A 14346-nucleotide genomic window follows, 5' to 3' on the forward strand; every position below is an offset into this window, starting at 1 on the left:
GCACCTACAGGTTTTATTGTATTCGTTGGACAAAAGACAAGACACAGATGATTGACAGGTGCAGTGTCATGCATTATATGTTGCCAATGTCGAGGCTCTTGATTTAGCCAATCAGAGTACTGTCTCCCTGAGAATTACAACCTGTGCAAAAAAAAAAAAACCCAGGTTGGGCTCTGATCCTTCCTGTCAAAAAATACAAATAAATTATTTTATTGACATTCCAGATTGATAAAGTGTAAAAAAAAAACAAAAAAAACATTCAGTTCTTCAGTATTATTTCCAAACAGTTTAAGTCCATAAGTAAGAGCTGTTTCATTAAAATTAAACCATTAAATATATAGCTTTATAATTTTACAATATTATGCAGAAAACAGAATGGTAGACATTAGAGTTAATGAAATTTCTCACATATAAATCAGTTTTAAATGATTTGAAGTTATGAACTTTCAACTGAGAACCGTTGTATATTACTTAATGATATAAAGTATCTTCTTTATTCTTTATTATACAGTAAAACCCTATTGTACGAGCAACTAATAGTATGAGCAAACGGAGAATCGAGTGACCGTGCTCGCAAGATTTTACCCTATTTTGCGAGCACATTTTGAAGGCACGAGCAAACCCACGCTGCCGGTTCCCAGCTTTTAGCCGAGGGTCGCATCAGTCCCTTAGTTGATGACGTATCGCTCGGTCGCTCTCGTTGTTCAGGGCAGCAAAAACTTTACTTTTTTTACATACATATGATAAGACATTTCTAATCCTAATGGGACTAGTCTCTTCCAGGATCACTCCACACTTATGTAGAGAGCACAATGGACCTCTAAAAATATTCTCAAAGATCTTAACGTAACTGCTTCTACTTCTACTATCTGCTTCTACTTATGGGACGAAGGATTCCCTTCGTCCCATAAATAGCATAATATTCACCCTTAGATATGATCTAATGCAAATGGTAGCACATAGAAACCATGAAGATAACTGTGGATGTTTTTCCTTGCATAGCCTTTGGACTGCTATTATAAAGCAAAGGGTTATTTGCACTCGTCTTTCTCATTTAACAGTCTTTTTCAATTTCTAATAAATACAGAAATGACTCTGATGCTCATACTCATATGCCTGCTAGCAAAATTACCACAGTTTGATTAGATTAGACATCTGCTGTGGTGAAGGTGTTCAATGGCAGGTAGTTGGGTGCCAATGATGCATTGGGTGGTTTTGACCACCCTTTGCAACCATGATGGAGTTGGTCAGATGATGCAATGGTAAAAACTTGTTAAAATCCCTGTGGACATTTGGACTTTTTTAAGACTCTGCAAGAATTATAAATGGTGCCAAGACAGCTCCTCAGAGATGTGGACTCAAGAACTTAAAGTTGGAGACCCACTCTACCTCAGTTCAGTTGATGGAGACAGGGGAGTGTTTCCAGCTGTTTAGTTCCTCCCCAATGAGGACGAGTTTCTTTTGGATTTTGGTTCCTCTCAAAGCTTCTTCATCATATCTTCTCCTAGCTTCTTTGTTTCTTTGTTGCCACTAGCTAGCTCGTTATGGACAAATTGAAATATTTCAAATGAATGTTTACTTTCTGTGCAATTGTCTATAGATAACGGCTCTATATAATAAAAAGTAATTGAATTGAATTGAACCAAATGAGATTTTAGAATGAGCTCTTATGATTTCAAAACACCAGCTGAATGAATATGTTTTGGATGAATGATTTTAGAATTGATCCCTCGAAAGCGTTTCCAGTGATTTCACCAATTCACACTGACTCTGGCCCAACACAACCAAAGACACATTATGTTGTTTCTTAATTATTTGCCATTTGTCTACATGCAACATACATATTTTAAAACAACGATGCTTAACACCATTAAGTCTCCAATAGAGTCATTCTGATTAAATGAAGGCAATACAATAGCAATAACTAGGAAAGACGTACCCTAATGCACAATGTTACTTAATGAATGATCCCATTTTGCGCTTTCTATTGTCATTATCATTATTAATTAGCAGCTCTCACAAGGTTTTAATTTCAAGGTCAGCTAATTCTGTTTATTTTTGATTGAAGATCCTTGAAGAGAAAATTGGGTACATGTGAATGTGGGTACCAGTGAGTGAGTGAGCAAGTGAGTCAGCTGGTGGAAGGGTTTAGAAGACACTGTGGCTGAGAAGTGTGGGGGATTCTAATTATCACATCATATCATCGCATTGCTGTTCTGTGCGCTTTTGTGACTATTAGTGATTGAGAGAATTGTTCTTTGCACATTGCTGTGCGTCTACCGAAATGCTCCTAATGTTCACTCCATGTTTTTGCTTTGCTTTCGCTAATTAGTGTAACATCTTCATATTATCTGTTACAAAACGCATTTCGAATGACAGATAGTACAACAAATTTTATTTCGATGATCTAATTAGGCTAAATAAATGAATAATCCATCTTATGGATGCATAAAAGAGTCTGGTGATTTATACTCCTTTATCCAATGAACAGTGTTTCTCGGAATGAATTAGCACTAAGAAGAGAAATTGTTCTTTAGATGGTGATGCATGGGGCCAGTGTATTTCTCATTTAGCAGTGATTAATGAATACATGCTGACCCACATTCAGCTTTCAATGAGGTCTGAGGAAAACTAAAAGTGCTGGAATTAAGTGGGAATTAGGTGTTTTTTAATTACTATCCTTTTCTGGATGAATTTTAATCTTTAGATTACCTCCCTGCCTGCCTCTCTCTCTCTCTCTCTCTCTCTCTCTCTCTCTCTCTCTCTCTCTCTCTCTCTCTCTCTCTCTCTCTCATTCTCTTTATGGCTGAGACACGTTCAATCGAGACTTGCCTAGTCTACAAGCTGCTAATGTGTACTTATAGCATTATGGATAATGATTACAGATTAACATTGTTGTAATTATGTAAAAACCAAAAATAAGCATAATTAAATATACTATTATTTTTGCATGTTCACTTATTGTGAATACAAATTTTGCTTTTGATTAGTTAAAAAAAATAATAAAAAAGTCAAAAAAGTGCTTCATCTGATACAGGCATAATTCCTAGGAGATCATGGAGCATCACGGACTTAAATAAATATGTTTACACAAAGATTCCCACTTACAGGTAACTTAGAAAAGACATAAATACTGGCATGTGTAAACTGTGATGCAACACCACTTGCCACCCCGATTTCTATATAGTGAGCGATAACCCCAGATTTTATGGTAATCATTTAGTTTACTACTATTACATTACATTACAACAAAATTTGTTTGCTACTATATTGCTTTACTCTATAGTTTATGCAACAATGTCTCTTTCTAGACAGGAAATGCTCCTCCATTTTTTCCACCAGTACAGGGCTATTTTACAATGTGGTGGCATGCTATTTCATATCTGTATGCATACTATTTAGTAAACCGGCACTAAGGGCTAAGTATTTTACAACCTGTGGACACATAGACAACTACCCAAGTAGCAAAGGCTTCTGGGGCTGAATTTGGAATGAAGCCGGCACAGTTGGCATTCAGTTGGCACTGGCATGAGGCATGTGAATCCAACATGGCCTGTTTATGGTGGAGATGGAACCGTCTTTAAGGCGGCAAACAAGATATGGGCCAGTCATTATGTGTATTATTTGGCCCAGACGCAAATTATAGAACTGCGGGCCACATACGTGTGGACAGTCGTATCCCACAGTTAAAATGTCATTTTAGATCTTTCAGATAGTAAAGCAATAATATTTTCAAACACACAGCTGTTTCATCTTTTCCTGCATGCAACAAGGTTTCATCAAACAAAATTTTGTTGATGAATAATGTAATAAAGTAATTTAAGATGAAAAATGTATGTAAATTTAATTATAAAACCCTTTATATTCTATAATAACATGAAACATATTTCAGATTTTCTCTAAACCTTTTTAATGCATAAGATAAGGCCAATTTTTATTTTACATATAATTCTTCTCTCTTAAAATGTCTATTATGGCAAATGAATAAAAAAAATAAGTAAATAAATAAGTACATTCTCCACCAGTCTAATCTAAATCTACCAATCAGGTCGAGTCTAGAACAGTGGACGCTAATGCACTCTTGAGGCAGCACTTCACCAACCATCGTGGATTTCTCTACTCTGGAGCAAAACGCACAAAGTTTGGTAAGTGATAACTGGCCTTGTTTTTATATAGTTAGTATGTGTTGCTGTTTTTGGATTGTAGAGTTAGTATGAGTTAACATCATGGAAAGTTAAATGTTACATGTATGTTTTAGCAGCTGTGAGGCGTAACTACCTGACGTCTGTGGCCACATAAAAGAAAATCGATTCCTGGCTATATGTGTCCCCGGATAGAGATGGGGGCAGGAGAGAGAGGATTCAGAGAAAATAGCATCAGGACAGTACAACAGGTTAAGTTGTGTGCACAATGCCACTTGTTCATGAACTTAATCATAGATGTTTAAGAGCTTTTTGAAACATCACATTGACATTAAAGGATTGTTTTTTGTTTGTTAAAATGTCAAATCTTTTGTTTTAATGCTAAGAACCGAGTTCTGGCAAAAAGACCTGGTCCAGTCATGTACCATAATTCATTGCTGTATTTGGGCCAATTAAAAGTGGGTTGTGTGGTCTATCACTGGGTCAAACCAATTTTGCTCTGTGGGTAATTACTGTAAATTAGCTTTGCTATTTATTAGTTTAATTGTACAAACCAAATGAGATTGTAGTATATATATAGTATTCTACTGTATAGACATGTTTTTTCACCTGATTATCATACCCATGTGGGTTTCGTAAAAAAAAAATTCAGTAGAATTACAGACCCCAAACCTGATCCAGACGTGCACAAGGTATGATCTACAAAGACATGGTTTGCCAAGTTTGGAATGGAAGAACTGGCACAGAGCCATATATATTTTCATAATTAACAGTATTTCCCAGACACCATTAACCAAAGTGACTTACAGAAGTGAAAAGGCACCACATTTTATATTTATCTCATTCATACAGCTGAGCAGTTTCGAGTTAAGGACCTTGCTTAAGGGCCCAATGTGATAATGCTTAGATTTGAACTCACAATATCCTGTCTTCATGCCACTCCTCCTCACCAAACATCACTGTGTGACCGCTAACACTTTTGTAGCAGAATGGACAAATCATCACAACCATTCTCCAAAATCTAGAAGAAAGCGAGAAGACTGGAGGTTATGAAATGAGATGTTCAATGAGCAGTTTTTAAGAAACATTTGCCTGTAACTTGTATGTAGTGTAGTATCAGTATGTGGGAGTGTATTTTTAACACATTTTTGGACAGCACTGACTTGGGTGTAGCTTTGATTATAGGTGAACGCCCCAATGGTACACCGCCACAAGATGCTAGACCAGGGGTCACCAACATGGTGCCCAGGTCGCTCGCAAAGACCACATGAGTCGGGGGCCTTTTCTAAAAATAGCTCACCATAACGTCATTTACGTGATCTGCATCTAATTTTTTGTTGCTATTCTTTTTTAAATCGCACTTGCATTGGTGTGAATTTGATGACAATATTAAAATATAGATAACTAGATATAGATAAATATCATTAATTATTAATAATAACATATAATTAAAGGGAAATTGAGCAAATTTGTTATTTCGACTTGTGTGTATCAAGCTGGTAGCCCTTCACATTAATCGGTACCCAAGAAGTAGCTCTTAGTTTTAAAAGGTTGGAGACCCCTGTGCTAGACACTATTTAGTACACTAATGGGGTCTTGCACCTTTGGCATGAGAACATCTCCATCTAAATACTTTTCTCTTTTGCTTCACGTGTTTCTTTTGTGTACTCCGGTTTCCTCTCTCAGGCCAACAACCTACATTGTAGTCTAATTGGCATTTCCGATTAGTTTGTAGCATATGAATCGGTGTATATATATGCACAATCGTGCCCTATAATGGGTAGGCGACCCCACCCAGGGTGTCTGTTGCCTTGTGCCCCAAGTTCTCCACAACTCCAGGCTTCCTCACGACGCTGTGTGGTATTTAAAAAACGAATTCAATGGATAATGCGATGTATGTCCTGTGTATACAGTAAGCATATGGTATAAATTATGTATCTTTATCTTTACATTTATTTATCTTTAAGGGCATAGTAGTCATTAGTAGACAACTCATGTGGTCTTCTTCTCTGGTTCCTGGTTGTATAGTGTTGTGTAAGAGCCTGTGGTGGCGTAGTGCTTCCGCATCATCATGTAGCAGGCAGTGTGGAAGGCATGCACGGGTTAATGCTGTGATGGTAACCGTGGGAAAGCGGCAGAGCAGCTCGCACATCACTACACAAACAATTCGAGCTGGACCCCTGCTCTTTCCGAGATGGTCCCTGATCGCTTCTGTGCCAGTTGTTTCCCCTCCACACACTGTTATCGGTCACCTCTTTGGTGAGCAGTACTTTCCTCATTACTCATTTGGATGTCCACAGCAGAGAGCTGTCACTTAAGGAGGAGGGGGTACCGAAGCCCACCCGAGACGCGTGTGTTTCCGAGGCGGATGTGGAGATGATGGAAAGCTGTCGCTTTTGACTGGATTTCGAGCTTCTGGATCTGGGACGCGATCTGGACTCATGCCACGCATTCTACTTCCGCGGAACAGACATTAAACCCACGACCAGTTTCCAATTTATTTATTTATTTATTTATTTATTTATTTATTTATTTATTTATGTATCCCTCTATCCCTGATCCAATGGATCGGATGTCGGATCGGATCTGAGCGCGCGCGTGACTTCCAAACACTGGATCTTACTTTTCAAGGTGAGCCTTCCAAAAAGTTTGACATGAAAAAATATGCTCAATAAAAGTAATTACGTGGGGAAAAAAATGGCGAAATCCTTCGACGGATCGCTTCTGAGCTGTTTTGCACCTGTTGTCTGATTCATTCTAACCTGAAATCAGACTGAAATCAAAATCATAGCGCGCGCGCTCTCTCTCTCTCTCTTTCTCTCTCTCTCTCTCTCTCTCTCTCTCTCTCTCTCTCTCTCGCTCTCACACACACACACACACACACACACACACACACACACCTACACACCTACTCACACACACACACACACCTACACACACACACACACACACACACACACACACACACCTACTCACACACACACCCACACCTACACCCACACATACACACCCACACCTACACACACACACACACACACACACACACACACACACACACACACACACACACACACACACACACTCACTTGTTCAGGTTTTGCATGCCATCTGATTTGGTTTCATTCCAAAGAGAAACTGCAAAAAAAAAGATTAAATCTCTTCTTGCATTTTTAATCCATATATGTTTTAATACAATAAATACAAATCAAACATAAAAATGTATTTAAATGATTAAATAATAGAGAAATAATATATCTACTGATACTACTACTTCTGATAATAATAATAATAATAATAATAATAATAATAATAATAATAATAATAATAATAATAATATTGAAATTATCATATCATCATCATCATCATCATCATCTATTTATTAAATGTCCTCGACAAGACTTTGCTAGTGGATGGATGTGTTTGAATTTGATGATCTGATGGAAATACAATGAATGAATAAATCAGTAGAGCATTGCTAATAGAATACACACCAGTATCGATTTCAGCACAGCTCACAAATCAGATTGCTGATGAGTGCTGCCATTTATACATTTCTGCAATCCAGAGTAAATAAAATCACCAAATTACAAAATCACGAAGCACAGGCTTGTTTTGACATTACGCTTGTAGGACTGTTTTCAGCAAATGTCACTGAAAGTGTGTGTTTTCTACTTAAAGATCAATCGTCACAAATCTCTAAAAGACACCGTTTCAGGTTCAGTTTCCAGACCTAACATTCAAACCAGTAAAAAAAAAAAAACATTCATGTCATTCATGTCAGACACATGTCTTCAGCCTCACTGGTGATTACAGTTGATGCTGATTCCCTTGCGAGCCCCCAGTAAGTGCGTCTGTCCGTAATAGTAATAGTGACTCAAGAGGCACTGTGTGCTGCGTAAGTGCTTTAAGGGAGCGCCTTCGCTCACAAATCACTATGGAGCAGCCAGTCTTGAGGCACTGCTGCAACTACACTCTGAACCGCAGAGTATGATCTGCTACTCTAATCATCCAGCTCCTGTAATGAACTTGCAGCTAGTGCGTTTTCATTTGACGGACTGTGGACGCGAACAAGTGACTACCTGCTGAAGAAATCGCCCTGGGATTTAACTCTTGCTCCATGCTCCTTCGGGAGAGGAGCCGAGACAGGAGGTGGTCGGGCTGAGCTGCCCGGTGCCTGCTTCTTTTTCTTTCTGATGGAGGATACCGATCCGAAGAGGGGGACGAAGGAGGGAATTATTTGGGACGGTGATGAAGAGAATGGGACACTGCAGTACCCCGAGGAGTGCCACCAGAATGGGTAAGATGAAGCAGAATGCCAGGGCTGAGCCTGAAGGATACTTTTTCTACCAAGGTGTTTTTAGAGGAGGTGGTAGAAGGTTACTTGACTATGTGCTTATGTTGTGCTGCTTTTATTGTACGATGTATTGATTTTCTTTTCTTTTTAGAGCTATTGTATATATATTTAATGAATAAATTTAATATCAATATTTTTTTTCTTCATTTTAATAGGGTTTTCAGTTTTACCTTTATATTAGCAAATATACTAGCAAATATTGACATTTGATTCTTCTAAGTGTTTATTATTAAGTTTTGCCTTTTACAAGCAGCTTATACTTGATATTTTTTATATTTTTTATATTTTACCATACTGAATAAGTTCCTTTCTTCTTGTCACTCTTCAATAAAAAAGGGCAGTTTCTTCAGGCTGTTATTTGTAAAAAGTTAGGAAGGTTTTTTTTTTAAAAAAAAGTCAGCACTGTTATCTGTTAAAGTTTAGTCCCTAGTCGGACAAAATGCTTGTAATCATTCTCTCTCTCTCTCTCTCTCTCTCTCTCTCTCTCTCTCTCTCTCTCTCTCTCTCTCCTCTCTCTCTCTCTTAATCTCTTTGTTAAACACACACCATCGCTTTTTCTTTCTTCTGTTGTCTCTTGCCACTTTTTCCACCTAGTCACAATGTGTTTTAGCAGTGCTGGGTTTTATTTTAATGTGGAAGGTGTTCTCACTGACCTTTTGTGCTTTTGCACAAAAAGAAATGCGATTTGAAAGGCTTTGCTCTTTAGTGGAACAGCAGTTGGATTAGTCATCCTCTTCTCAGCTCCAAGGTGTTCTCAAGACACCGCATGGGGGCTTCGTTTCAGTCTCCTCCTGTTTAGACATGCTGTATTAAAAAACGTAAAGAAATGGTCAAGCAGTCCCAAAGTACATCGCACATCATATTAAAATCGAGTATTCACTCAATTCTTTTCAGAATTTGGTTTATACCAAAGGATAACAGTGATTACAGCAAATGCTTTGGAGTTGCTTGTGATCTCAAATACTCTATTATTCACCAGTTATAATCTACAGTCGAAACAAATTCAATTGCAATCCCCTGGACAACTAGAGACATCGAGATAATTAGCTTAATTAAATGTGCCACATTGGACTGCTCAGCTGGGGCTGTTATAATTCCAGTACTGTGATTTATTCTGTCCTTTAGCTCTATTTGAATAAGATGTGCACAGTGTGTTTATTGAAATTTACATTGGAAAAAAAAAAAAAAAACCTTGGATGCTTTCAATGTAAAGGTTTTTTCATGTGGAAAATATGGACAGACTGGATAATTTAAAGGCCTGAAGCTTCAGTCGGTGCCAAAAAAACCACTGTTATGACCAGCCAAGCACTAGGGACCTCAAAGTGTAAGTTTAAAAAGAATTGCTGAATTGTTTTTGAAAACCTTATTCATGCTGCCACTTTGTTATTTGCTGATTACATCCAGTAAGTGGCGATTAAATTAATAGGTTGTAAATGAGTTGAAATGCACTCATTAATGAAACAGTACAAGCAGCTGGAAAATAGGCCGTCATAATCCATGTCCATATTACTGCGTCATTAATAAAAGAATATTATTGAAATAGTATGCAGACCCCGATGATGAAAGCTTACTGGAAGGAATAGTCGGTTTTCTCACCTCAGTGGAAAAATACCCGATCACTAAGCTGATTTCATTTCACTCGCTGATTTACAACCACCCATTTCATTACGGTTCACTTGGCTTGCTGTTGGGTTCACGACTGCTGGTCCCCCAGCAGCATCCATCTTTTACAGTCAGCAGCATGCAATCAGCTGAACGACCTTCAGTGGGCTGCACTTTAAATCTGGCCTGCTTGTATTAGCTCTGGTTTTCTTTTTCTCTTTTACAGCTGAATGTGACCAGGCGCAGGCTGTGTATTCACACCGTGTATAGGCTCCGATCCCAAAGTGCAGTGTCTCTGCTGAACTAGGGGAAATTTCATGCTGGGTGTCCTGGTGGTCCATGAAAATGTTACTGTGCCTTATGCATAAGCTTTAGAGTTGGCCAGGTTTTGTGCTAGGAAGTGAAATCTCGAAAATTGAGAACTGATTCAAGCTAAATAAATTTAGATGGATTTTTGCTGCTCATAGAGGGTTTTTAGCTCTGGTAATACGGGTAAAGAATTAAAATTTTGTATAATATTTTATGGTTTTTAAATATTTATTAGCTCTTTGGTGATACTGCAGCCTATGTTTCATTTATATAAAAGTAAAGACTCTCTGAATTACTTTTGTTATTTTTACACAGTGTTACACATGTCTTACACTGGCTGTGTTTATGCCGACTTTAACTCAGGGACATGATACACATTGAAATGATCAGCCTGATATGAATTTTGTACATAAAATGAATTTGTACTAAAAGAATGAATGGAATTTCTCTGTTTTGAAGATTAGACTCAATCTTTGGTCAATACATTTTTTAAAATGTAATGAAATTTAAATGTAATTATATCAAAGTCTTGTATAGTGATTTCCAAAATATCTGTACTTCCTTTTGCAGAATTAATTGTAATTGTAATACCTAATTGCATAATTTTTTACAAAATAATAACTACATTGAAATTGTAACAGAACACTACGCAAAAAAGGAATTTCCAGTTTTCTCCTCATTCAGTGCAACACACTATGAATGCTAATGAGCACTGGATGTGGCATGCTTTTTTGGAATGAATAAATGTTGGCACATTTATATCTCTTGTTTGTTTCCGGATTCTACTGAGAGTTTGCTGCAAGCAGAATTGCTAACTTTCAGTCTAACGTTTTCCATTGTTGTTTAGGGAGAAGATGCCCTTCCATCATGTGACGGCAGGGCTGCTGTATAAAGGCAACTATTTGAGCCGCTCTCTGTCTGAACGCAGCGATAGCGACCAGCTGGCTAGTATCTCTGCAGAGGAACTAGATGGTGAGTAAAAATCAGCTTTCTCCGAAGCACATATAGCACATACAAGCAATGCTCTCATTTACTGCAGGAGTGTTCAGTGATTTTATGAAATAATCTATGGGTAAAGATTTTGGCAGTTCTGTATGATCTACTGATCAAATAATTGAATATATATTATACTCAGTCACCCCAGATAATGGCTTTTGTCAATTCAGAGAGGAAATGAAATAAGCCTGGCAAGCCTGAACGATTAATGCATGTATAGACCACTAAATCTGGTAGGACCTCTGGAGTGTTGAGCTTTCGCAATTTGTTTTAAATTAGCAGCATGCAGAGTTCTTGTACTATCCTAATAGCCAAAAGTATATAGATTCCTGAGTACTGAACATCCCATTACACAACCATGGATGGTGTAGGTCTTCCCTTTTCAGCTATAATTATCTTTACACCTCTGAGATGACTAGATTTTGATAATATTTCACATGCAGACACATTAAAAGTAATTTAAATTTGAGTGAGCAGCCGTCACAAAGTTCTCAGTTTTCACCCATCCCATAGGTTTCAATGGTATTGAATTCAGGTCTTCCACACCAAACTTGGCCAATCCTGTCTTCATCGAGTTTATAGGAGTGTTTCATGCTGGAATAGTGTTTGGGCCTCTTGGTTCCAGTAAGGGGAAATTGTAATGCTACAGCATACAAATACATATGCAGTTTGGGGAAAAAAACCCTCTGTGGGTGTGGTGCTCAGGAGTCCACAAACATTTTACCTTATACTATATATTTGTATATCAAAATTGTAAAAATATGTCTTTAGTTAAGTCAGTTGTATGTTAAATACAAATGTGCTATTGGAAGAGAATCAGTAAATAGAAAATGTCACATTATGTTATTACATATGATCACTGTGGATACACAGTTCCATGTTTCCACCTCTAAAAAACACTGAAATATAATCTTTTTGTATTTTTTTTTATATTTCGATTTAAATATACTGTGTGAATTTACATTATATGAGGAATTGTTTGACACATTGTATGTGCTTTAAAAAAAAAATCCCATTCCACATGTAGTCCCCATTCGCAGTAATAATAATCTCTGGGATAATGTTCCATAAAGCTTTGGAGTGTGCTTGTGGAAATGTGTGCTCTTTTAGCTACAAGGGTGTTAGTAAAGGCAGATATTAAAGTAGGTCCTGGGTGCACTTAGCATTCCAATTCATTATAAAGGTGTTCAATAGGGTTAAAGTCAGAACTCTATAGCAGGCCACTCAAGATCTTCTTCCACTCCAACTCATGTAAACCATGCAGTATGTTCATGGAGTTTGATTTGTGTACCGGATCATTACTTCCTGAAAAAGGTTTATAACCTAGTTTGAATGAAAGAAAAATTTTATGCTACTGCACCCAAATACATCCTACACAACTGTGTGCCACTGACTGTGTTAACATGGCTGGGAAAGTCAGGTGCCCCAGTTTTTTGCCCATATAGTGTATTTCTAAAGATTTATTTCTAAGGTTGAAGTCGTCCTGGATATTTTTTTGCAGATAACTTCCCTTCTTTCTAAATATTAAAGGCTTGAAATGTGAAAATAATTTCTTCATAGAGCAGGACGTTTTTAACCTCATATTGTTTATGTTTTAATAATAATTTGTCTGAGCATATGAACAAGTAATATTACATTTATTTTTACTTGAATTTGCAACTATCAACATTCAATAATCATATTCAGATGATTTGCCACTTTACTCCAATGTTTTTACACTGTTTACCCTTTTACAATGTTTAGACTTTGAGAATGTTTGCATGGCCCTGCCATTTTATTTCACCGTGAGTCTGCTCTTGTATCAGCATTTACAATTTCATTGCACGACCACATCTATATCTGTCTGTCTGTCTGTCTGTCTGTCTGTCTGTCTGTCTGTCTGTCTGTCTGTCTGTCTGTCTGTCTGTCTGTCTGCCTGCCTGTCTGTCTGCTTGGCTTACTTGCAAAGATGAATATTTAATCAGTGAAGTAGAGCTCTCCTAGCTCATAAATCCAAATTTTAACCCCAGCATACATAAACAGAATATATTAAAAAAATTCATGAAATAAGAAATTTAGGAATGTACTACAAGAATAAATATTCAGAGATTGTACACCTTGAATCTTCAGAAAAGGCATTTTAAAAATGATTTATGAAATGTTTCATGCACTGGTGGTGTTTTTCATTCTAAAAAATGTTGTTTTTTCTGCTAATATAACAAACGTGATTATTTGCAGAAGTCAAACTGATTTATAAAGCGTCTCATGAAATCACGATAGAGCTATCATCTTTTTCTCTTATTTACTTATACTGATCTGAATTTACTGGTGTTCCCACTGCGCTTGGGGCATTTCTGTACTTTATTCCTTAGTCTCTTTTTAATTTTATAGAAATGTGCAGCATCAGCCTGATGTCACATCACAGCTCAGCATTCAGATCTTATAAATCAGCCATTATGGAGGAGCTGCATTTGTCAAAATGAGAGTTGTGTTCAGATCAGCCTTGGATGCAGAGAGACACTCAATAGCCTGACTCATCGGTGGCACTTATATATATTTATGAGTAGATATGCACAAAAATAAGTTGAATGTCTTAGTGGAGACACACTTGTCTGAACAGTAATGCACAGAATATTTAACTGGTCAGCTATAATCACTGGTTTTCTATCAGAGGATTCTGAGGTTTGCTGTGAAGTTGAATTCAATTATATTTCAAGTGCTTGTGATGATGCAGGATAATCAGTATAACTCAGGATGTTGCTATAAATAAGACACCTAACATTTGGTAATGGTCTTAAAAGCTGTGTGGATAATTGTTTTTTTTGTTTTTTTACATTTCTCACTGAAATAGTATACTGAGTAGTGTGTTAGATATATACTTAGAGTAAAACTCAACCCTGATTCAGATTACAGACGTTTATGGTGAAGTAGATGTGTTTACAAATCATGGTGCGAATTTGTTGA

At 37.2% G+C, this 14346-nt stretch overlaps 1 protein-coding gene across 2 annotated transcripts in view; it reads left to right on the forward strand.

The window, feature by feature from the left end:
• The first annotated feature begins 6205 nt into the window (after nucleotides 1–6205).
• caln1 (calneuron 1) overlaps nucleotides 6206–14346 on the forward strand; it is a 60952-nt gene continuing 52811 nt past the window's right edge. The window contains exons 1-2 of one of the 2 annotated variants that reach the window (XM_083548950.1): nucleotides 6206–6773; nucleotides 11255–11379. In XM_083548950.1, the coding sequence (XP_083405076.1) occupies nucleotides 11262–11379 (118 nt within the window). In that variant the 5' untranslated portion in view covers nucleotides 6206–6773; nucleotides 11255–11261. Of the gene's footprint in view, nucleotides 6774–8010; nucleotides 8440–11254; nucleotides 11380–14346 lie in introns of those variants that run through there. The other variant, XM_083548949.1, reaches the window with a different exon arrangement.

Source organism: Silurus aristotelis (assembly GCF_946808225.1).
Source record: "Silurus aristotelis genome assembly, chromosome: 8".
Taxonomy (NCBI): domain Eukaryota; kingdom Metazoa; phylum Chordata; class Actinopteri; order Siluriformes; family Siluridae; genus Silurus; species Silurus aristotelis.